General features: G+C 41.1%; 1 protein-coding gene across 1 annotated transcript in view; it reads right to left on the bottom strand.

Annotated features, from left to right (window-relative positions):
* Positions 1 to 23,906, bottom strand: part of LOC106569349 (acid-sensing ion channel 1C) — a 184,263-nt gene extending 160,357 nt beyond the window's left edge. Inside the window, exon 1 of the mRNA XM_045694204.1 lies at positions 22,323 to 23,906. Coding sequence (XP_045550160.1) covers positions 22,323 to 22,877 — 555 coding nt within the window. The 5' untranslated portion in view covers positions 22,878 to 23,906. The remainder of the gene's footprint in view (positions 1 to 22,322) is intronic.
* Positions 23,907 to 26,309: the final 2,403 nt, after the last annotated feature.

The following is a 26,309-nucleotide window of genomic DNA, read 5'->3' as shown; positions in this document are numbered from 1 at the left end:
ATGCAGTTTAATTGTGGGGCTGGTTATGGCTAGATGCCATAACCAATCATATTACATTCATCAAATGAAATCACATTTTATTGGTCACATACACATGGTTAGCAGATATTAATGCGAGTGTAGAGAAATGCTTGTGCTTCTAGTTCCGACAGTGCAGTAATATCTAACAAGTATCTAACAATTCCACAACAACTACCTAATACACACAAATCTAAGCGGATGGAATAAGAATATGTACATGTAAATATAAATATATGGATGAGTGATGGCCGAGCGGCATAGGAAAGATGCAATAAATGGTATAAGATACAGTATATACATATGAGATGAGTAATGTAAACATTGTTAAAGTGGCATTATTTAAAGTGACTAGTGATCCATTTATTAAAGTGGTCAATGATTTGAGTGTATATGTAGACAGCAGCCTCTCTGAGTTAGTGATTTCTGTTTAACAGTCTGATGGCCTTGAGATAGAAGCTGTTTTTCAGTCTCTCGGTCCCAGCTTTGATGCACCTGTACTGACCTCGCCTTCTGGATGATAGTGGGGTGAACAGGCAGTGGCTTGGGTGGTTGATGACCTTGATGATCTATTTGGCCTTCCTATGGCATTGGGTGCTGTAGGTGTCCTGGAGGGCAGGTAGTTTGCCCCCGGTGATGCGTTGTGCAGACCGCACCGCCCTCTGGAGAGCCTTGCGGTTTAGGGGAGTGCAGTTGCCGTACCAGGCGATGATACAGCCCGACAGGATGCTCTCAATTGTGCATCTGTAAACGTTTGTCAGGTTTTTAGGTGACAAGCCACATTTCTTCAGCCTCCTGAGGTTGAAGAGGCACTGTTGCAACTTCTTCACCACACTTTCTGTGTGGGTGGACAATTTCAGTTTGTCTGTGATGTGTACGCCGAGGAACTTAAAACTTTCCCCCTTCTCCACTACTGTCCCGTCGATGTGGATAGGGGGGTGCTCCCTCTGCTGTTTCCTGGAAGTCCACAATCATCTCCTTTGTTTTGTTGACGTTGAGTGAGAGGTTGTTTTCCTGACACCAGACTCCGAGTGCGCTCACTTCCTCCCTGTAGGCTGTCTCGTCTTTGTTGGTAATCAAGCCCACTACTGTTGTGTTGTCTGCAAACTTGATGATTGAGTTGGAGGCATGCATGGCTCCGAAGTCATGGGTGAACAGGGAGTACAGGAGGGGGCTGAGCACACACCCTTGTGGGGCCCCAGTGTTGAGGATCAGCGAAGTGGAGATGTTGTTTCCGACCTTCACCACCTGGGGGCGGCCCGTCAGAAAGTCCAGGACATAATTGCACAGGGCGGGGTTGAGACCCAGGGCCTCAAGCTTAATGATGAGCTTGGAGGGTACTATGGTGTTGAATGCTGAGCTGTAGTCAATAAACAGCATTCTTACATAGGTATTCCTCTTGTCCAGATGGGATAGAGCAGTGTGCAGTGTGATGAAGATTGCATTGTGTCTGTTGACCTGATGGGGTGATATGCAAACTGAAGTTGGTCTAGGGTGGCAGGTAAAGTGGTGGTGATATGATCCTTGACTAGCCTTCAAAGCACTTCATTATGACAGAAGTGAGTGCTACGGGGCGATAGTCATTTAGTTCAGTTATCTTTGCCTTCTTGGGTACAGGAACAATGGTGGCCATCTAGAAGCATGTGGGGACAGCAGACTGGGATATGGAGCAATTGAATTTGTCCGTAAACACACCAGCCAGCTGGTCTGCGCATGCTCTGAGAACGGGGGAGTGGGAGGGCCTTGTATGCATCATGGAAGTTAGAGTAGCAGTGGTCCAGTGTATTGTCCACGCGAGTGCTGCAATCGATATGTTGATAGAATTTAGGTAGCCTCGTTCTCAAATTTGCTTTGTTAAAATCCCCAGCCACAATTTTATTTAATTTATTTATTTCACCTTTATTTAACCAGGTAGGCAAGTTGAAAACAAGTTCTCATTTACAATTGCGACCTGGCCAAGATAAAGCAAAGCAGTTCGACAACATACAACAACACAGAGTTACACATGGAGTAAAACAAACATACAGTCAATAATACAGTACAAAAATACGTCTATATACAATGTGAGCAAATGAGGTGAGATAAGGGAGGTAAAGGCAAAAAAGGCCATGGTGGCAAAGTAAATACAATATAGCAAGTAAAACACTGGAATGGTAGATTTGTAGTAGAAGAAAGTGCAAAGTAGAAATAGAAATAATGGGGTGCAAAGGAGCTAAATAAATAAAATAAATAATAAATGCAGCTTCAGTACATATGGTTTCCAGTTTACATAGAGTCCAGTGAAGTTCCTTGAGGGCCGTCGTGGTATCTGCTTGAGGGGGGATATACACAGCTATGACAATAACTGACGAGAATTCTCTTGGGAGATAATATAATAAAACGGCATTTGATTTTAAGGAATTCTAGGTCAGGTGAACAGAAGGACTTGAGTTCCTGTATGTTGTTATGATTACCCCATGAGTCGTTAATCATGAAGCATGCACCCCCGCCCTTCTTCTTCCCAGAGAAATGTTTATTTCTGTCGCTGCGACACATGAAGAAACCCGGTGGCTGTACCAACTCCGACAACATATCCCGAGAGAGCTGTTTCCATGAAACAGACAATGTTACAATCTCTCTGATACAATCTCTGTCTCTCTGGAAGGCAACCCTTGCCATAATTTTGTCCACCTTGTTGTCTAGAGACTGGACATTGGCAAGTAATATACTCGGAAGCGGTGGGTGGTGTGCACGCATTCGAAGTCTGACCAAGAGGCCGCTCCGTCTACCTCTTCTGCGGTGAAGTTGTTTTGGGTCAGAGATTAGATCTCTGGGATTAGATCCAATGTCCTGGGTGGTGGTCCGAACAAAGGATCCTCTTTGGGAAAGTCGTATTCCTGGTCGTAATGTTGGTAAGCTGACGTCGCTCTTATATCCAATAGTTCTTCATGGCTGTATGTAATAACACAAGGTTTTCAGGGCTAACAATGTACTGTCTCTGTCGGCGCCATCTTGCTAACCTGACATCATCGGCTACTACTGCTTTTGGAGTATGTTGGGGCTGACATTATGCTATACTCTGTTGGACTCAAGAGCTCTTATCAATGTGCCTTATGCACATTTATATACTTTGGATTTAATTCAAATGCATACAAAATAACAGAGTGAAATATTGAGGGACCATGAACCAAAACAATGGATGCCCCTTTGTCCTTTCACTGGTCTCTCTGGAGGATAGAACGAACAATGAAACCAGTGGGAAAAAATTCCAAGTATTTCACTAGTCGAATGCCTTGGGCCTAGACTATTGAATCACATTTTCAAAGTACAAAATGTGGTCCCGATTTCAGGCCCAACATACTCAAAAAGTGGTTCCTTCGTATTTTAAAATGTTCTTCAAACCTGCATGTCTGTCAATAGTGAATGGACCAAGCCTCATTATGCTGTGAAACATTTATGAATAAATAGACTACAGCTGTCTCGTAAATGTCACTCGAGGACAATGTGAATTGAAAGGACCATGTACAGTTCAGTATGGCCTTAGAATCTACACAATAAAGGAAAGTTACCAGACAATATAAGAGGGAACCTACTGAATATACCTAGAAATCTTACATGCTGTGAAAAAAACAGTGGCAATTTAAGTATTCCCAGTGTTGCCCAATCTGCTGCTTTTGATAATACCAGAAGAGCCATGCAATCACAGATGAGACACTGTTACTGCCATGGCAACAGAACAGACTGGCCCACGGTAGCATGGGAAGATACTGCAATTCAGATGTGAGAAAAGAACACCCTGAACAAATCTGAATTCATGAAAATCCAACATGCCAATATCATGCTGCTAGAGTAGATAGAATGCACGGCTACACTGATCCAACATTCCACTTTACGTTGCGCTAAATACCTTGAATATTTACATATACAATGGCTATGAATGGGTTTGAGGTACAACAGCAGCACATGAGGGTACATGTATAGCCTACATATGCATCTAAAGCTCTACACTACATTGTGGCTTATACAGGTTATACTTTCTTTAGCTTTGACATTATTGTTTGGTTAGAAGATTTCAGAATTATACTCTCATCTGATAATGCCAGCATGTTTTCCCAGGTGATTTGTTTAGTTAAAGTTTAATAAGAAATGTGGTCAATAGATGATGGATTAAATGATGGATTACATGCTTTGCTGTTCACTGACTGATGATAATTTTGTCTCAGCTGATTGGAAGTCATAATGAATTATTCTCTGGGAGCAATTCTTTTTTATATTTTCTGTGATAAGCTTGTGTGTGTGTGTGTGTGTGTGTGTGTGTGTGTGTGTGTGTGTGTGTGTGTGTGTGTGTGTGTGTGTGTGTGTGTGTGTGTGTGTGTGTGTGTGTGTGTGTGTGTGTGGATATAACATTTTGGTTCCATTATTAGACTCTACTAATGATGTCAGTCAAGTTCTTTGTTTTATTGGTATTTCATTCATTTGTTTTCTTGATGCCCAGAAATTAAATCTATGAGAATAAACACAATCTTAATCCCCCAAAATAAATAAAAATCTCTCTCCATATTCCAAACTACATCTATCACATTTTAAAGATGTCGTAGGAGACCCAAACTAAATATTTAAATGCAGTTGATAATAAAAGGAGTTTCCTTTTGTATAGTTTGGTTGCCTCTCCCATCAGTTGTTGCTGCAATGTGGTTTCTGTAGAAAAGGCTTGCTGTCAGTAAGCCATAAAGTTACCTAAGGGGACAAAAACACTCACATGGAAACATTGTAATGGTCTGTTAACCTCGTGCACACAAACATTGACTGGATATACAGTGTATGACCTCATGCTCTCGTCACAGGCTAGTGCGTCTCGCTACATCTAACAGCTCTAGTGTCTGTCAGGCCTACTTACAGTGTGCTCTTTGACTGCATGGTGACTGCTGTTGCTGCAACTGCATTTGTAATTCAGTTTGAAAGCCTTCTCAGTTACAGTTGTTGTACAAACCTTGACTCCACTGAGTTCCATTGGTGTAACAGAATCATAGGATGAAAAAAATAATGCAGAGCGTTCAAGGGTTCTATTGATGGAACAATCAGAATACAGTAAGATATAAATATACGTTATAAAAAAATACGTTACAAAACAGCATTGCAAGTTATACAATGTGCCATGCGTATCACCCCAGGGCATGATACAAAGAGCAGGGAAGGCCTGGAACAAATATTCAATTATTACCAAATTAATTATCATTTAAAAACCACAATAGTACTGAGCAGGGATTCTTGTGGGAGAACTCAGAGGTAAGAATGCATGACAGAGCACGTTTAGTCAGTCGGTACCCAGAACAAACAAGATTCATTCTAGGGTTGAACAAAAGTTAATTGAGCCAGTGAAAAGCTAGAGACACACACACACACCAATCTCTCTCTCTCTCTCTCTCTGAGATTAATTTCATAAAGAAAAAAGAATTCAAACTTCAAGCTATCTCACGTCTAGAAGATGAAAAGGCACGATCCACAAATTAAAAATAACTTTGAAACTTGCATCCAGTTCTCAGGGAAAAACCGACGCCACATCAGAACCCTATTTGTTGAGATGTTGGTGGAAGAAAACATTTCCTCTGTTCCTCCAAGTCTTCAGATTACACAGCTAACATATGTTAAGAAAAACACTTGGGCATTGTTGTTTAAACATCTAGAATCGGAAAATCTATAGCCGGTTCTTACGTGTCTTTTGATCCTTTGTCTTCTACTGTATCTCACAGCTGACAACGGGTTTTAAATAGTCATGAAATGCTAACAAAGCTGCTCACAGCATTATAATAGTCAGCATAAACAGTCAGCTAGTCAAGTGGGACAACAGAACTGGATCACATATGAACATTGACAGAATGACAGCTGGCTTTTTAAAAGATGACGAAGAAGAAAAACCCATTACCTTTATTGGAAACTCTCAGGTCTTTCTGAACCATTGTGGTGACCTAAGAGCACACTGGTGAAAGACCAAAATTGAATCACGGCAATTCCTAGTAGGAGGCTGGAAGGCCAACTTATACAGGACGAAACAACCCTTTAACAACATTATTCAGCTTCTCATTGCATAAAAATGGACCTCAGACTAGGTTCATTTCTTTCATGAATAGGACATGTGCGGTAGAACATGTTGCACAATTATTTGGCCTCAAGCTCAGTAATCCACCATTGTGGCCATTCATAAAGATAAACCTAACTGCAGCCAATTAATTTAAATGAGTCGGGAACCGCAGCGCCCCTTTTGACTACGCAAGACCGACTGCAATCAAGGCAGTGGCAGGTAAAAATACTTTTACTCGTTTAGTTTCACCATGCGTGTGTTGGTCATGATGTGTGAGGGTACACTGACATAATGTATTTTGAGGACTGGCCTAAGTTGCTGCTCTTAAGAGCTTCTTGCGCCAATTAGTTATTTGTTTTTCCGGGACAAATTTAAGGGGATTAATAAACATCCAGAACGTGTAGGAATGAGGCAGAATTGATTTTTAGAGTGACATTAACTTGAGCTCCACTTGTTTTGTTGCTGTAGTTTAATAGGAAAAAGCATTCGTGCAGATGGAAGGGCATACTTGGGGCGGCAGGTAGCCTAGTGGTTAGAGTGTTGGGCCAGTGACTGAAAGGTTGCTGGATCAAATCCCTGAGCTGACAAGGTAAAAATCTGTCATTCTGCCCCTGAACAAGGCAGTTAACCCACTGTTCCCTGGTAGGCTGTCACTGTAAATAAAAACTTGTTCTTACCTAGTTAAAAAAATATTTTTATTTTTTATTTCACCTTTATTTAACCAGGTAGGCCAGTTGAGAACAAGTTCTCATTTACAACTGCGACCTGGCCAAGATAAAGCAAAGCAGTGCGACAAAAACAACAACACAGAGTTACACATAAACAAATGTACAGTCAATAACACAATAGAAAAGAAAAACAGAAAAATCTATGTACAGTGTGTGCAAATGTAGAAGAGTAGGGAGGTAGGCAATACAAAGGCCATAGAGGAGAAATAATTACAATTTAGCATTAATACTGCATTGATAGATGTGCAGATGATGATGTGCAAGTAGAGATACTGGGGTGAAAAAGAGCAAGAGGGTAAGTAATAATATGGGGATGAGGTAGTTGGGTGTGCTATTTACAGATGGGCTGTGTACAGGTACAGTGATCGGTAAGCTGCTCTGACAGCTGATGCTTAAAGTTAGAGAGGGAGATATAAGACTCCAGCTTCAGAGATTTTTGCAATTCGTTTCAGTCATTGGCAGCAGAGAACTGAAAGGAAAGGCGGCCAAAGGAAGTATTGGCTTTGGGGATGACCAGTGCAATATACCTGCTGGAGCGTGTGGGTGTTGTTTAATGGATGTTTAACAATGAGAATGGCAGAATGGTGAACTTACTAAATGAAATGAGAGTTTGACTGTGTGATATTAGGTTGCTTCTTGTGTAAATATTTTCTGTCTGGATTTTAATGATTTGTACACAATACCATTATTTTGACAAGTTTTTGTAACTACATAATATAAATCTTCCTTATGTGTTTACATGCTATTTCTTTGATATCTTGTTAATAGCCATGTTATGTAAAAAAACAACTTTATTTCAGTGTGTGGGTGTGGGAGGGGAGGGGAGAGGGAGCGAATAGGGAACTTAAAGGGGTTGTGCACCGTCTGCATCAACAATCGATACCCGAGAATTGAAGTAGGGTGGGTGTTGCTATGGTGGTGATATATTGGTGGGTGGATGGGTGTTGCTATGGTGACCAGTGAGCTGAGATAAGGCGGGGCTTTACCTAGCAAAGACTTTTAGATGACCTGGAGCCAGTGGGTTTGGCTACGGATATGTAGTGAGGGCCAACCAACGAGAGCATACACGTTGCAGTGGTGGGTAGTATATGGGGCTTTTATGACAAAATGGATGGCACTATGATAGACCACATCCAGTTTGCTGAGTAGAGTGTTGGGGGCTATTTTGTAAATGACATCGCCGAAGTCAAGGATCAGTAGGATAGTCAGTTTTACGAGGGTATGTTTGGCAGCATGAGTGAATAAGGCTTTGTTGCAAAATAGGAAGCCGATTCTAGATTTAATTTTGGATTGGAGACGCTTAATGTGAGTCTGGAAGGAGAGTTTACAGTCTAACCAGACACCTAGGCATTTGTAGTTGTCCATATATTCTAGGTCAGAACCGTCCAGAGTAGCGATGCTAGTCGGGTTTTATTTTTATTTAAATAAAGGTTAAATAAAAATTTAATAAAACTAGTACTTGGTTTCCCACCGACCGACTACGCCAGAGCAAGGACTAGGTGCTTGTTTTACATAAACAGAATCATCCATTCTTATTTTATGTATCAATTGCTCTCTGGAGTTAAATAATCCTATAGTAGTGCTGCACGCTATGGGCAAAATAAATGTATTGCGATTTTTGAACCAAACCTTGCGATTGTGATTTTACCTGCAATTATAGACCAAAACACTTGGATAGACTGTTGGAATCATATACATAAAATAATCATTCTAATTTTATGGTTGGAATACAGTGGGCACTTGAAATGCAACTTTGTTTGGCATGGCAACGAATTAAAAAGTTAATAGAGGAGATGGTTGTGGCAGAGTAGGAACCAAAGTGTTGGACAGTGTTTCCCATGGGACCCTAATTATGTTGAAATAGATAGGTACATTCAGATGAAGATTTTAGAGTATTAATTGCACAAACAATGCTGATATACTCCCCCACTGCTACCAGCCTGTAATAGAGCAACAGTTTGCTAGCAAGATTTGCCTTATCTCAGTGGATTTAGCTACCCAGCTAGCTAGCTATAGCGATTAGCATTAGGCACTAACACACATTTTTTAGGCACATTTCAAATCAAAAGTATTGGTCACATACACGTGTTTAGCAGATGGTATTGTGTGTATAGCGAAATGCTTGTGCTTCTAGCTCCGACAGTGCAGTAATATCTAACAAGTAATATCCAACAGTTTCACAACATATACCCAAAATACACGTAAATCTAAGTAAGGAATGGATTAAGAATATATACATATATGTCAAAGCGGCATTGGACTAAAATACACTGGCATAGTATAGAATACAGTATATACATATGAGATGGGTGATGCAATATTTACACACAATTAAAGTGACTTCGATACCATAAAATAGTATAGAGTACAGTTTATACATATGAGATGAGTAATGCAAGTTATGGAGACATTATTAAAGTGGCTAGTGTTTCATTTCCTTAAAGTGGCCAATGATTTTTAATCTATGTCTATAGGCAGCAGCTTCTGATGTGCTGGAGGTGGCTGTTTAACAGTCAGTGGTGTATACAATGCAATACAGTAAATACATACTGTATGAGATGGGTGATGCAATATGTAAACACAATTTAATAGTGACTAAGATAACATAGAATAGTGTGGAGTCCAGTTTATACATATGAGATGAGTAATGATAGATACGGAACATTATTAAAGTGGCTAGTGATCCATTTCTAAAAGTGGTCAGTGATTTCTAATCTATGTCTATAGGCAGCCGCCTCTGATGTGCTAGTGATGGCTGTTTAGCAGTCTGATGGCCTTGAGATAGAAGCTGTTTTTCAGTCTCTTGGTCCCAGCTTTGATGGACCTGTACTGACCTCGCCTTCTGGTTGATAGGGGGGTGAACAGGCAGTGGCTCGGTTGGTTGATGTCCTTGATGATCTGTTTGGCCTTCCTATGGCATCGGGTGCTGTAGGTGTCCAGGAGGGTGGGTAGTTTGCCCCTGGTAATGCGTTGGGCAGACCGCACCGCCCTCTGGAGAGCTTTGCGTTTGTGGGCGGTGCAGTTGCCGTACCAGATGGTGATACAGTCCGACAGGATGCTCTCAATTGTGCATCTGTAAAAGTTTGTGAGGGTTTTGGCTGTTGCAACTTCTTCGCCACACTGTCTGTGTGGGTGGACAATTTCAGTTTGTCTGTGATGTGTACGACGAGGAACTTAAAGCTTTTCACCTTCTCCACTGCGGTCCCATCGATGTGGATAGGGGGTGCTCCCTCTGCTGTTTCCTGAAGTACACGATAATCTCCTTAGTTTTGTTGAAGTTGAGAGAGAGGTTTTTTTCCTGGCACCACACTCCCAGAGCCCTCACCTCCTCCCTGTATGCTGTCTCATCATTGTCGGTAATCAAACCTACTACTCTTGTGTCGTCTGCAAACTTGATGATTGAGTTGGAGGCATGCTTGGCCACGCAGTCATGGGTGAACAGGGAGTACAGGAGGGGGCTGAGCACGCATCCTTGTGGGGCCCCAGTGTTGAGGATCAGCGAAGAGGAGGTGTTGTTTCCTACCTTCACCACCCGAGGGCGACCTGTCAGGAAGTCCAGGACCCTGTTGCACAGGGAGGGGTTCAGACCCAGGGCCTCAAGCTTGATGATGAGCTTGATGATGAGTGTTGAATGCTGAGCTATTGTCAATGAACAGCATTCTTACATAGGTATGCCTGTGCAGTGTGGTGGCAATTGCATTGTTTGTTGATCTATTGGGGAGGTAAGCAAATTGAAGTGGGTCGAGGGTGGCATGTAAGGTGGAGGTGATATGATCCTTTACTAGTCTCTCAAAGCATGATGACAGAGGTGAGTGCTACGGGGCAAATTACCTTCGCTTTCTTAGGTACAGGGATCTTGACGCACGTGGGGACAACAGACTGAGATAGGGAGAGATTGAATATATCTGTAAGCACACCAGCCAGCTGGTCTGCGCATGCTCTGAGGACGCGGCTAGGGATACCATCTGGGCCGGCAGCCTTGTGAGGGTTAACACACTTAAATGTCTTACTCATATTGGCCATGGAGAAGGAGATCCCACATTCTTTGATAGTCGGCCGCGTCGGTGTCACTGTATTATCCTCAAAGCGAGCAAAGAAGGTGTTCATCCTGTCCGGAAGCAAGACATCGGTGTCCGCGACGTGGCTGGTTTTCCTTTTATAATCCATGATTGTATGTAGACCCTGCCACATACGTCTCGTGTCTGAGCCATTGAACTGGGACTCAACTTTGTCCCTATACCAACGTTTAGCCTGCTTGATTGCTTTGCAAAGGGAATGACTACACAGGTTTGTATTCTTCCATATTCCCAGTCTTCTTTCCCTGTTTAAATGCGGTGGTTCGCGCTTTCAGTTTTGCGCAAATTCTCCCATCTATCCATGGTTTCAGGTTGGGGTAGGTTTTAATAGTCACAGTGGGTACAACATCTTCTATGCACTTCCTGATAAACTCATTCACCGTATCGGTATATGTGTCGATATTATTTTCTGAAGCTACTCTGAACATATCCCAGTCCTTGTAGTCAAAACGATCTTGAAGCTTGGATTCCGATTGGTCAGACCAGCTTTGAATAGTCTTTACCACGTGTGCTTCCTGTTTGAGTTTCTGCCTGTAGGAAGGGAATAGCAAGATGGAATTGTGGTCAGATTTGCCGAATGGAGTGCGGGGGAGGGCCTTATATGCACTCTGGAAGGTAGTACAACAATGGTCGAGAGTTTTAGCAGTGCAAGTACAACAATCCATTTGTTGATAGAATTTCGGGAGCCTTTTCCTCAAATTTGCTTTGTTTAAATCCCCAGCTACAATAAATGCAGCCTCGGGATATGTGGTTTCCAGTTTGCATAAAGTCCAGTGAAGTTCTTTGAAGGCTGTCGTGGTATCAGCTTGAAGGGGGATATAGACCGCTGTGGCTATTATTGACGGAAATTCTCTCGGGAGATAGTACGATCGGCATTTGATTGTGAGATATTCTAGGTTAGGTGAACAGAAGGACTTGAGTTCCTGTATGTTATCACAGTTACACCATAAGTTGTTAATCATAAAACATATACCTCCACCCTTCTGCTTCCCGGAGAAATGTTTGTTACTGTCGGCGTGATGTACTGAGAACCCAACTGGCTTTACAGAGTCAGACAGTATATCTCGAGAGAGCCATGTTTCCGTGAAGCAGAGTATGTTACAATCACTGGTGTCTCTCTGAAAAGCAACTCTCGCCTTGAGCTCATCAACTTTCTTATCCAGAGATTGGACATTAGCATGTAAAATACTCAGGAGAGGTGGGTGGTGTGCACGCTTCCTAAGTCAGACCAGAAGACCGCCCCGAGTACCTCTCCTCCGCCGGCATTGTTTTGGGTCAGCCTCTGGAATAAGCTAAATTACTCTGGGGAGATTGAATAAAGGTTCTGTTCCAGGGAAGTCATAATCCTGGTCGTAATGTTGGAAGTTCTGGTGAGTTACCACCGCTCTAATATCCAATAGTTCTTCCCGGCTGTATGTAATGACACAAAACAATTCCTGAGCTAATAATGTAAAAAAAATTGTACATAAACAAACACAATACTGCAGAGTTTCTTAAGAAATAGTCACGCTGCAGCCATTTCCTTCGGCGCTATCATAGACCTAAAAGGGTTTTTGCAGCTTGCTAAGACCAACAAGCTAGTGTTTTGCAGAAAGCAAGTTACACAGACAAATAGTATTATATGAAAAACATGTGGATTCATATTAATAAGCAAAGTGGAAAGCTGCGTCATTCTTGTTTGGAAAAATCTGTTGCATGCTGTTTGGTCATTGTGAGTGAATCTCGAGCATGAGGAATTGGTCTGCTTGAGTGACAGGGAGCAGGGCTTGGTGTGTGTGGGATTGGGAAGCGGCCAAAGAGGAGCAACAGAGAGAACTTGAGCAATAAATCAAAAGTAAAACAAAAGTGACATTTTAAAATATCGCAGCCTCTTGCAAAATGGTTAACATTTGATTAATCGTGCAGCCCTATCCTATAGGACATTGTTTCTTATCCAGGTCCTGGGCATCCAAAGGGGTGCAGATTTTTCATTTTGCCCTAGACTAGCACTAACACACCGGATTCAGCTAATAATCTCACCAACAAGCCTTTGATTAATAGAATCTGGTGAGTGCTAGGGAAAAAAACTAAAATGTGCACCCCTTTGTGTCCTTAGGACCAAGAAGGAGAAACACTGCTATAAGATATTATGGTTGCCTCCAAAATGGAACCATATTCACACTACCTTTGACCAGGTAAGTATTGTAACTATATAGGGAATAGGGTGCTAAAGAGTGCTTGTTAGGAGCTCTTAGATTTACATGCTCAGTGGGTGCCGTGGTAATAGCTAAATCCATTAGACATAGCATTATGTCAATCAGCCCCAGTAATACCAGCTAGCGACCTATCACAGATACGTCTCTCACTCCCTCGACACCTGCTGTCATGGAGAACACTCAAGATGAAAGGCGATTTCAAGTCTTAAAGAAGAACACTGAGCTTCAGCAAAATGCAGTGATGAATACTGATTCTGTTTATTCGCAGTCAGATCTATGTGTGAGAAAATGCCAGGGTAAGGCGTACCCTAGAGGGACTTGTCATGACCTGTCAAGAATAAAGACTCTAGTATTACTTCAGTGCTATCAGTTTATGATAATCAACTTCTTGCTCACTATAGCTGACAAGTCCATCAAAGAGTGAGAAACAATTTACATGCTCTGCTGGGCATAGACTCTTGAAGGTGGCTAGCCAATAGATACATATCGATAACAGCTTCATCTTTGGCAGGAAAACATGATCATTTCACCATACTCTTTAAACCACAGTAGGACAATTGTCCTTGAAATAGTTAGCATAGGCCTATAATCTAATAAAGATAACAGTCATAGGGCGTATTCAAGCAAACCTTATGTACAGAGGTGTCCAGGATATGGCAAAACAACATTTCTCTCCAACTGTGAGAGAGCATTGCATAAATATTTAGTTGAATTTTAAATCAAATTGTAGCCAAACAAGCATTCTCAAAGCATGTAGAAAAAGTTTGGTCTGAACTTCTGGAATAGGCCACTTTTTCAACTGAGTAAAAAAATGGTAAGCCTTGCAATAAAATTCTATTAAAATAAAATCCTACTGTGTAGCTCTCCCACTGATCTTGAAAAGAAAATGTCTTAGCGGGCATTTCAGGATTACAAGGAAATATTATGAAGGGGTTTGCAAGTGGAAAGCTTTATGCAATAAATATTTCAATTGCAAAGCATTCTTAAGTACTTGATAGATGTGCGAATTAGGCCTGGCTCTTATTTGTTCGATCTCTCAATGGGCTCAGTGCTATTAAACCACTGCCCCAATGTGGACATGACAATTATGATCCAAATCAAAACTAATTTTGATTTTGTATTGAGAGACCTCTTCAGAGAAATGTCACATCCACAGCCAATGGGATTTTGTCCTTTGAAAGTGTAGCGGATGGCTAAGTTAGCAACGCTACTGCCTTCTTGAGTCCTGAAGTACTGTAGCCCCCAGACCAAGAAAGGCCCTGGCTTTACCACTACCACTGAATCAGTGGTATTGACAGTGCTCCTGCAGTATGTTGTGGCATGTGTTCAAATCCAAAGACCACAATTGCAGCAATAGACCACACTATAAGCACTCATACATTGCTGAGCATTTCCAAGTGAACCTGGAAGATAGGCCCCATAATGTAGTCTTTAGCTGAAACCTATTCAACAACAGCTCTTGGACACACTTAAATTAAACTCAGAAATAACATTGTAGCGAAATGAGGAAGGTCACAAAAAGCCAAAGCCGAAAACAAATCGATGTGTGAACAGCAGCCTTCACCTGTGAACTGATGAGGCTCTCTTCTCCAGACTAGCACTGCAGAGCAGCACAGCTTTGATTTCCCTTCTTTTATTAGCTAAACCATATGGGGATAGATGAAGGAACTAGTACCGTAAGACTAATGTCTGGGCAACTCTGTGTATTTATTTTCTGTGTCTTTTCGAATATACAGCAGGTTTGTATGATGGGTGGAGGGGGTTACAAATGAATTTTTTGAATGACATTGAAAATGTAAATTGTGATCTTTTTTTATTTATTTTTTACTTTAAGGTGAATTTTAATGATTTGCAAGCTCCATTGTGTCACACTCCAGACTTAATGGAATTCCTTCCTCGTTTACTCAAGGTCAAAGCTCATCCCTCCCACAATCCTTTGCATTGTAAATCTCTCTCACAAGACCTTTCTAGGGGCATTTGAATAATTGAATGTTTCCTGTGGCATTTCTCTAAATATTGGTCTATAAGCCTACTGCTTTTTTTTAACAAAAAACAAATTCACATTATCACAATGAAAAGAAATGCATCAAATGACGTAAGGGTGGAATCTAATTCAATCATATCATAATTAATCTTGACTGATTCACATGTGTTATGCACAATTCTGAGCATAATCACAGTGTGCCATATAGCAGGTTTTCAACAGAGCAGTTACCCCCAAAGAGGGTTAATGGGATAGATGTAGTGTAGCACTGAGCTCACTTCTGGATCAGTAGTATGTAGTCCTTCTGGCATCCAGCCCAACAGTGACAAATACTTTTCTGCATGGGGGTGCATGATGTAGTATATTGTGGCGATGCTTCATTCACTCCATAAAAACACAGCAATACCTGATTGCTGGTGTGTGTTTGATATTGTTGGTTTGACTGATGTTTAGTGCTTCAACACAATCATTTAATTATCAGATATGGTGTATGACAAGGAATGTGTAAGACCACATGTGCATTCAACCACCAGCGCCAATGGAATGTGCATTCACAAAGATGGGCTCAAGTGGGCACTACCTTAACCAGGTCTTTGACCTGGCAAGTGTTTTCAATCGAGCATTACAATGTAAATTACTGATGAAAGATTTGCTGTTCCAAGGCAAAGACTGTTGCTTGGCAAGAAACATGGAAATTAAGATATTTCCATTTCATACAAAGAAGGAACATGCAATTGAAATGACAGTTGTGACTACTTCACAAGCAATGTGGGATTTCAGTTTAAATGCCCCATTGCTTAGACAAGAGAGTTCACCAGAATACCAAATCATAGTCACAGTCTAATCATATAAGCCCACACTGGATATGCCAAGCCATGTGCCAAGTTCCTATTTCAAGGTCTACAGAGAGCACAGCGTTAACACTCTTAAGACACAAAATGTCTTCTGAATGACCACATGCAGTTGGTTCACACAAACTCACTTGTCAATGGCCAAATATTACTCTTCCCAAAACCTGTAAAAGCGAGGTTACATGATTCTATTGCTGTGAATATGAAAGTCTGTGATAGAAACAGAACCCTGCACATTGGTGTACCTGCTTCTTCTTCTTCTTCTTCTGATAAGCTAGCCACTGGTTTGGTGGTAAAGTAATCCTTAAGATACAGTAAGTCTACTCCGTCTCTGCTGAGAGTCAAACCCCAAATTGACTTTTTGTCACACCCTGATCTGTTTCACCTGTCTTTGTGCTTGTCTCCACCCCCCTCCGGGTGTCGCCCATCTTCCCCATTTTCCCCAGTGTATTTATCCCTGTGTTCCTTGTTTGTCTGTTGCCAGTTCAGGCTTGTCTCGTCAAACCTACCAGCAGTTTTCCCATACTCCTGTTTTTCTCTACTCCCTGTTTTCTAGTATTCCCGGTTTTGACCATTCTGCCTGACCTGACCCTGCCTGCTGTTCTGTACCTTATGACAGTGCCCTGGATTACTGACATCTGCCTGCCCTGACCCTGAGCCTGCCTGCCTGCCATTCTGTACCTTTCGGACTCTGCTATAGATCACTGACCTCTGCCTGCCCTTGACCTGTCGTTTGCCTGCCCCCTGTTTTTGTAGTAAACTTTTGTTACTTCGAACTGTCTGCATCTGGGTCTTCTCCTGAGCCGTGATACTTTTGACCATTAGCATACACATGGCTCAGAGGAATACAACAAAGAACGGACAACGTTATGGACCAGGTTACTTTGAAACAGGGAGAGAATTCCATTTACTTCATTTACCAATCCATTGCCGTCAAGCACTCACGATAGGAGGAGAAATGCTATGACTGAATCAGTGTTCCAATAAACCTAAAATGTGTTTTTGTTGCGCCACAATCCAATAGCTCCAAGACTATTTGACTAACTTCGTTATCTGTTACATTTTGCAGCATAACTTGAAATGTATAAAGAGTTGGAATGTTACCAGTAGTACTGTAAACTAATCCTAAACCAGTCCTAAGCGCTGTATAGCTATTTCAGGTGCATATGATGCCATGTTCGTCAGAAGAATGTTGCAAAGCAATCCAATAAAGAGGGCCATGCCTGGGGAAAATCAGTTGAATCATTGAATCATTCTAATAAAATAAATGGAAATAAAACCATTTCACCTGATCAAATTTAAGGTTGCAACTAGCTTCGAAGCGTTTCTAGTTCCACCTGAGAGGGCATAGGGGAATGACATACATGATGTGAGAGAACTAATGAGCCCTCTCGGAATGTAGTCTACAGTACTTTCTGCCGAGTCACATTTAGGGTTTGAGAAGGAATAAGGAGGAAGAAAGACATTTCTGCTTGCTGCAACAGTACTGCCAGAAATACTGTATATAAAATATAATATATAAAGCTTTAGTAAAGCATTGACTTAATCAGACACTTTTCTAGGTCAAATCTGTACTGTATTGTGTCAGATTGATTGTGATATTGATATCAGTGTGTCCGAAGGATTTTCCCAGTGAAAATAATACCTGCTTAGTTCTTTGTTTGGAAGAATATTAATTTAACCATTAATATGAGAGCTGAGGTTTTTAAGATGATGAGTAGGCACAAAATCAAATTCAAACCAGTCAAGATTCAAACTTTTGAAAGTTTATTGTAGCCTACCAGTGTACTGTAGATCAAAACTATTGGGTGAGAAAATTAGAATTTCCCTGAACCAATACCTCATATCGCCACCATATTCACAATATCTTGAAGTACTAATAATGTAGATGTCAGTTTAAAGCAGAACCTATGACTCAGTCAACTGTAGCTACAGGTACTGGGTCTACAGCTCTGTTATATCATCTGGACTAATAGAGGGTTTCTATTTCAACTCATCACTTCATTATCCCTCAGGTGCACAGGGGAGGGGCAGCACTCACACATAACTTGAAACAGAAATCATTAGGCAAAGGAAATATATTCCATTTCTGTAGCACTATGATTAGCCTAGCCTAAATCCTGGTAATGCACACATGCAGTCTTTATATAAAACTATATGAAGCCATTTTAGGCTCCAAATTGTAAGCTAAACTGTTTCCATTTCATTTCCTTTTCAATCACACACATAGCATCATCACACGCTGTCTCCATTTCCTGACCATAATGGTAACATCATCGGCGTATGTGACATTTAACCAGAATACTAAAAGTCTCATCTGGTGAGATGTCAGTTTTATTTGACCAAAGTATAAGATTTAGGACACTACCTAATGAGCTTACTGATTTGGAGGAATACTTTTTTTCTCATTCACACAGGATCAAAATAAATTCCTTAGAGAACTGTGAGATCAATAGAAGAACTTGGTCCATCATTTAAACAAATACTAATCAGTAGTTGGTTTCCATCCAATTGGCAATAGATTTTCATGCATATTTTTTCCCACCATTGGTGTGTTTCCACCAAACTGACTTGTTGCAGATAACAATCTGTGCATGATAAATTCTACACCTGCATTGTTTGCTGTTTGGGGTTTTAGGCTGGGTTTCTGTACAGCACTTTGTGACATCAGCTGATGTAAGAAGGGCTTTATAAATACATTTGATTTGATTTAATGATGACGTAGTGCAGTGTTTCCCAACCCTGGTCCTCGAGTCCCCCCAACAGTATACAGTTTCGTTGTAGCCTTTAACAAACACACCTCATTGAACTCATTGAGGGCTTGATGATTAGTTCGACAAGTTGAATCAGGTGTGCTTGTCCACGGCTACAATAAAAATGTGTACTGTTGGGGGTACTGGAGGACCAGGGTTGGGAAACACTGGCGTAGTGCACACAAAAATGTACTTTTTTGCTTAAGTTTTCTTTCATGTAAACATCACAAAAACTGTTGCGTTAAATAGCAAATGTGCCTACTCTGGTTTTGGCACATGCTCGCAGATACAGTGCGGTAAACTAGTCTACATAATGAGATTTATACGGATAAGAGCGAGAATATTTGTATTTGTCAAACGGCAGTCACTATCCATCATCATGTCACCAGAATCAGACCCTCTATATTTATTGGAAAGGAGCATCAAGATCACTGTACACTTTCACCACCCTGTGAAGTTCATCATAAGTTACTGTATTTCATCTGTAACCTAATAAACTGCATGGTTTCCCGAGTTGTGGTGGGAGGACCACATACCATATCATGCATGACTCCAAGTTTACCTCGATATGATGATTTTTTTCTATCAATATTTGCGCATAAAGGCATTTCCACCGCTATTTCGCATTACTATTTTACCGACACAAAAATATCCCATCATGTCATACGAACAAATTATCTGTTGGCATTCAAAATTGTACTGAAACTTCCTGTTGCAATCACAGCTGTTGTGATTTACTCGCATAAAAACGTGGTTATTGTTATTGGTTGGCGGCATAACTAAATGGAATATGAATATAAGTACGCATTAACACACGACATACTGTGCCTTGCCAGGGAATTACCGCACACTTCAGCGGTGTGAGAAGGCACAAGGACCAAGGCCTTTCTTTTATTCTGCTATATCTGACAGCCTTATGTAAAGTTGGCCCAGTGTGTTGATAAGGCATTTTAAATGTAAAAACATTTTCCAATATGTCAAATCACAAATAATTATTCACATACAGCATGTACCACATGTACCAGAGTAGCTGTCAGGATTGACAACACATTTCACAATAAAATAATGTTTTTCTTCGTCACAATGTAAATGTACATCAGAATTTCTCAACCAAATATTCCATGAATCATAAAGTCAGTTATCAAAAAACACATAATAAAACACCAATGAATATAGGTTAGGTTACACAACTACAGCATACCCAATGGTAATGCTATTGGAAGTTGCTGCCAAGGGCACATGCAGTATGTAATCCACTATCTACATCGTTATGAGTACTAGATTTACACCGTTTTTTTTTAAGTACACATAAAGTACTGTTATACTCTGGCCAGGAGGTTTCAAAACTTGCCCCTAAACTGTAATTACCCCTAGGGGGATAAATACAGTTGTATTGAATTTTAACTGAATATGGTGGTAGGCCTATTTTGTTAATGCCTCACACTATATTTAGGGATGAGAATTACCAGGGACCTCAAGATACAATCATTGATACTTAGGTACCGATACGATATGCATTGCGATTTTCACGATTCTTATGATTCTCACGATTCTATATGTATTGCGATTTGATGTTCCAAACAAATTGCTCACTATACAGTATGTCTGCTGAAGAGGGACAAGAGAGAGCATGATAAAATAATTGTTTTGTTATATACAGCACCAGTCAAAAGTTTGGACACACCAACTCATTAAAGGGTTTTTCTTAATTTTTACTATTTTCTGCATTGTAGAATGATAGTGAAGACATCAAAACTATGAAATAACACATATGGAATCACGTAGTAACCAAAAAAGTGTTAAACAAATCAAATTATATTTTATATTTGAGATTCTTCAAAGTAGCCACCCTTTGCCTTGATGACAGCTTTGCACACTCTTGGCATTCTCTCAACCAGTTCCTCTGTCCAGTGTCTGTGTTCTTTTGCCCATCTTAATCTTTTATTTTTATTAGCCAGTCAGAGATATGGCTTTTTCTTTGCAACTTTGCCTAGAAGGCCAGCATCCCAGAGTTGCCTCTTCACTGTTGACGTTGAGACTGGTGTTCTGCGGGTACTATTTAATGAAGCAGCCAGTTGAGGACTTGTGAGGTGTCTGTTTCTCAAACTAGACACTCTAATGTACTTGTCCTCTTGCTCAGTTGTGCACTTGGCCCTTCCACTCCTCTTTCTATTCTGGTTAGAGCCAGTTTGCGCTGTTCTGTGAAGGGAGTAGTACGCATCGTTGTACGAGATCTTCAGTTTCTTGGCAATTTCTCGCATGGAATTGCCTTCATTTCTCAGAACAAGAATAGACTGACGAGTTTCAGAAGAAGGTTATTTGTTTCTGGCCATTTTGAGCCTGTAATCAAACCCACAAATGCTGATGCTCCAGATACTCAACTTCTCTAAAGAAGGCCAGTTTTATTGCTTCTTTAATTAGCACAACAGTTTTCAGCTGAGCAAACATAATTGCAAAAGGGTTTTCTAATGATCAATTAGCCTTTTAAAATTATAAACTTGAATTAGCAAACACAACGTGTCATTGGAACACAGGAGTGATGGTTGCTGATAATGGGCCTCTGTATGCCTATGTAGATAATCCATAAAAAATCTGCCGTTTCCAGCTACAATAGTCATTTACAACATTAACAATGTCTACACTGTATTTCTGATATGTTATTTTAATATACACATTTTTTTTTAAAAACAAGGAAATGTCTAAGTGACCCCAAACCTTTGAATGGTAGTTTACTTGTAGGTAGGTGTAAAGTGACTTTATTACTGTATGATTGAATCAATACCAAAACCAGATAGTATAACCAATAACAATATGCCCTTCACAATGTTTGAACAATACTGTGCTTTTGTTCATGAATGTCTAGATTAGATCATAATTTGACCTGTTGATGGCACCTCATGGGCAGAGTATCCCAACTTCTACCGTATATCACCATCTGTTCCATGCTACTAAAATGTATGGATTTAATCATGTATCATTACTTCTCTTCACGAAAACAACAGCTTAGAGAAATTAAGGGCATGTCTCTAACTGTGCATCCTGAGTTTCTCATCGCTCACCCCGTCTTTTACCAAGGCCACTAGAGTAGCCTGAACCACAACTAATGCTTTTCTTACAGTAGACTACCATCTACAAAAAATATAATTACAGCTAGCCATTGACAGTGTTCAATGGCTCGGCTACATTGACAGTGTACAATATTATTAATGTGACCGTCATGTCCAATTCTGGATTTCCCTTTAGGCTATGGATCACCTTTAAACATGTACAACTTGCAGCACAGCAACACCACAGCAGGTCTCAGGTGAGTAACTGTACCTTGTCTGTAACAACACAAGCATGAAAGCTTTTGGTTTTAATCCAAAGTTACTGTGACAATCAATTTCTATCCTCAGCAGAAGCCTTATGTGAATCTTGAGGGAGCATTAGGACTACACAAAAACCAACATGTCCACTTCTGCCTCTATGGGGACAGTGAATTAGTTCCAAGTTCTCTGAATCAAGATATTAGGTGTTCCTCTCAAGCCTCAATTAATATAGAAACTACTTAACTAAAACTGTTGAAATCCAAACTTTGTTAAGTCTGGAAAAGAACACCTAACACAAACCCAGAGGCAAACCCCAAACCACATAACCAGAAATGATTTGAAGAGACTCACGGTAGTGAAGTTCCATGGGTAACACTCCGATCCCCGGAAGGTGCAATGCAGCAGCATGTCATTGATATCGTGGCCCGTGCGGTTATAGAAGTCTGTCATGTTGAACTGCTTGGGCTTGAAGTTGAGGAAGTTGGCCTTATCCTTGAGGGCGTCCAGCACCTCGGGCTCGGCCAGGTGAGTGTTGGCTATCTGATAGTTGGAGTTCAGGAGGGCCAAGAGCTCCCCCACATGATACAGGTCGTTCCTGGTGATCTGGGAGAAGCGGAACTCGTTGAGGTTGCAGAAGGTCACAGCAGGGAAGGTGAGGTTAGGCGCCGCCACCTCATCCAGTTTAGTGACGTGAGGATACTCAAAGTAGTAGGACACGCGGTCCATGCACACCAGCATCAGCAAGGCCAGCGAGCCCAGGAACGAGAGTGTCCAGAGGAAGCGGCGAAATGTCATGTGCCCGTAGGCAAATATGTGGCTCATGCCATGTAGAGTGGACATGTTGGCGAATGCTTGCAGGTTGGAGGGCCGGATGCTCTCGATGCTTTCCTCTGAGTCCCCCTTCATGGTTGCAGGTTGGGTGAGTGATCCTCAAGACACTAGTATTTCCTCAACAAGAACTTCAGGTTCGAGAGACTTGCTTAGCAACAGAACGTAGCATAAACCAACCAGTCGCCAGTGTTTTGGCGTGGCAACCTGAGCCTTTTATTCCAACGATAATCTGCAAGTGGCAAATTATAACCGCTATCTTAAAATGGTTGTCAGCCGCTTTTACAATTTCTCTTTTATAACAATTCGCCTTCCAGAGGGTCTTAGTTCTTCCATGTAGTCCCAGGTCCCCCCTTTTCTTTGAAGCTCCTCTTCTATTCTCTTTCTCTCTAGCGCTCACTCTGTCTCTCTCTCCCGCTCTGCTGTCTTTTGTAGCAGAACCAAACACAATGACAGCTCCAGAAACACCCACTTCTACCAAAAAGGGAATGCCTTCTGTACCCTGGGCAGTGTGAAAAGGATCATGAAAAGAACAAACAGGAGAAAATAACGGTCGGAAGTGAGGGAGAGGAGAGGGAGAGATGGGGACTGGTAATGAAAGGGCTGCGGAGGGCTGAAGAGAAGGGTTCAGCCTCAACAGTCAATGGGACCCTTCCTCCTCCAATCGGCATGAACGCCACTACATTTCGGTGATAAAGGGATGCGATGGATTTTGGAATGGGGGAAGGAATAAAGAGAGAGATGGCTCACTATCCCTCGCTGCCACCTTAATTTACTTTATTTTCTCTCTCTGTCACTCTATTCTCTCTTTTCTCCAGATGAAAATGATGAGGGGGGTCATAGACCTCCCACTAACCCACCTCTCCTGTGTGGTTGACAGACAAGCCCAGTGTTGGTAGGTAGCCTCCACGGTATGTACTTCCTTGCTTCGCTCTCATCCACAATTAGCAAGGAAGCCCATGCACATCTTGATGCTTTACGGCCACCTTCGCCATCCGAGCCACTAAAGCCTGTTCAGCACCATTAGCGTTTCTCCTTATCTCAACATACAGATTTCTATTCTTCCCTCTCTTTCGCTCCCTAGCTTGCTCGCTTGCTGCTCTTGCTCCCTCCCACCACCACTCTTTCTCACCCCCCCCCCCCCCTCTTTCCCTACCTCGTTAGTAGTCAGGATCCATCCTACTGCCGAATGGCTGCTTTGCCTGTGTGTCTGTGCTCACAGGAGGAGTCTCTCATTCTGTGCTGTCGGTAACTTCACTATTGTTATGGTTTTCTAATATGTTCTAACAGTCAGCGTCTGTCATCTGCAATCCAGTGATAGCTCCTACTGTGTATGGGAATTCCACAGGTTGCATGTAGATATGGATGTAAAATTCATAGCCACAAAGAGTATGATTTATCTGTAATAGGGGATGTGGTTGCAAGAGCTGAGAGCATGTGTCTCCATTTGATATTAACAGACACAAGTCAAATAAATGATCCAAACATTGCAGAACTGAATCCCTCGATCTTCTCATGGTGAAAGTAGTATTTTTCTCAGGAGTATTTGGTTTCTTCTAATAGGATAGTGCAGTGAACACATTGGCTGCCATTTCATTTCTGTTAGACTTCGGTAAGTATTAACGGGTCCTACATCCCCAGAGCTCATTGTTGCCGCCTTGGGCCAGGGGACCAATCAACCCCCGGAGGGTCTTTCCCTGATAATTATTGCTCCATATATGGTCCAGGGTTTCAAGGCTTGACCAATAATAATTGGCTTGGGCTTTTCATTGGGGTTAAAAGTTAATCTCATCCTAAAGAGAAACCCCTTTCATTATTCTTAAGCGCAAACAAGATGATCACTCATTGGCTCACCCTGAGAAGCCTTATTATCATAACAGTAGATGAATTACCAAGGATATGACCACAACCCTGGAGGATTAAATCAATATATATGTCCTGGTAACCAAGAGCTCACACTCACAGCATAGCAACCAACCATTACCCATCCGCGATACTAACTTCATCAGTCGTGCTATTGAGATAATACAGAAAATACCCGGTCATGCATCAACTTGTCAAATGGATATTGGCATAATAGAAATAGCAATTTGAAAAACACTCTGAGGAAGACACAACATGATGCCTGGAGTGATAAGACAATTTGGGTTTTATGTCCACATTCTACATTTCTCTGTTTATTCTGCTTTTGGTTTTTATTACAAGTTAAGACATTTTCTTTGGAAAACACAACCATCACCCTGCTACGGGTGTAAAGGTATAAAGTATGAAGAAAAATGTGGGTTAAAATTCTAATTACATCTTGGTTAGTCATTCATATACTTTTGGACACCAAAAATCCTCCCCACAGTGATAGCCAATGTTCTGTTAGTGTTGTGTTCTGACACAAAATAGCTGTCACCCATCACTTAGGTGGGTGCTATTCCTTGGAGTTGCATGAAGTCACCCCCTTACTCCCCCTTTTGATGTAAAGGGCTTTGAGACCTAATGAAAAGCTTTAAATAAGCAATCTCTGATCATTATGACAATCCATCGTGTCATCCCATTTGTACCACATAAACATGTCCATACAATAGGTACCTAAGTTTGACATAGGGGCCTAATCAATAAAGGTACTCAGTTGTCAACTGCAATTTGTTCACCATATTTGCATAGATTTTCATCTAAATAATTTAAACTCCACAAACGTATTCAAGAAATGCAAATAACTAACAAACTTACAGCCTATGCACTTATTTGCATTTTACTTGTACTACTGTAGTACATTATATGTAGACAAACAGATTATACAAAATCAAACTGGTTAAAGTTTTTGCATTCATGCTTGTTACAGATTGTAGAGGGGAAAACGGTGGACTTTTCCCTTAGTAATTGGCTTTCAAGTGGCTGGTGATTTGCGAGGCATAATGCAGTGAATATTAATAGGAAGAGAAACATTTGAAGCACTCACTCCTAAGCGATATATAAATGGTTCTCTTTATGTGGGTCTTTTTGAATGTGTGTGCCTGTCACTAACTACAGCAAATACAGACACAGTTATGTCTCTCTGACTGCAATACAGCTCAACCTAAATGTAACAAAAGTCTGCTCCTACATACAATGCACCAAAAACATGTCTTCATACTGCACAATGCACCAAAGATAGGCTTTATACTGTGATGCACGATGCATCACATAAATGTCTTCATATGTTCTACTAGTTCAGAGAAATGCTTGTAAATGCAAAGAGTCATCCTCATATTGACTTGGTCAATTCAGTATTCAAGGAAAGTGGAAGGGAAGCAGCTAAAATGATACAGCTTATAATTTATGTCCAGTACTCTGCATAGCTGCAGGGCCTAGTGGGATAAATTAAATCATGATTTATTTGACTTTATACTGATGGAGTGGTGAAGGTTTGTTGGCTAGTTAACCTAGATAGTCCTACAACAGGAATAAATTGTAGCTTGTGACATTTTCAATATAAGATATGTGTTGAAATTTGAATCACACATGAGTACCTCAAGTCAG

This window comes from Salmo salar, chromosome ssa14 (genome assembly GCF_905237065.1).
Source record: "Salmo salar chromosome ssa14, Ssal_v3.1, whole genome shotgun sequence".
Classification (NCBI taxonomy): Eukaryota; Metazoa; Chordata; class Actinopteri; order Salmoniformes; family Salmonidae; genus Salmo; species Salmo salar.
This window is presented reverse-complemented; position numbering and strand designations above follow the sequence as displayed.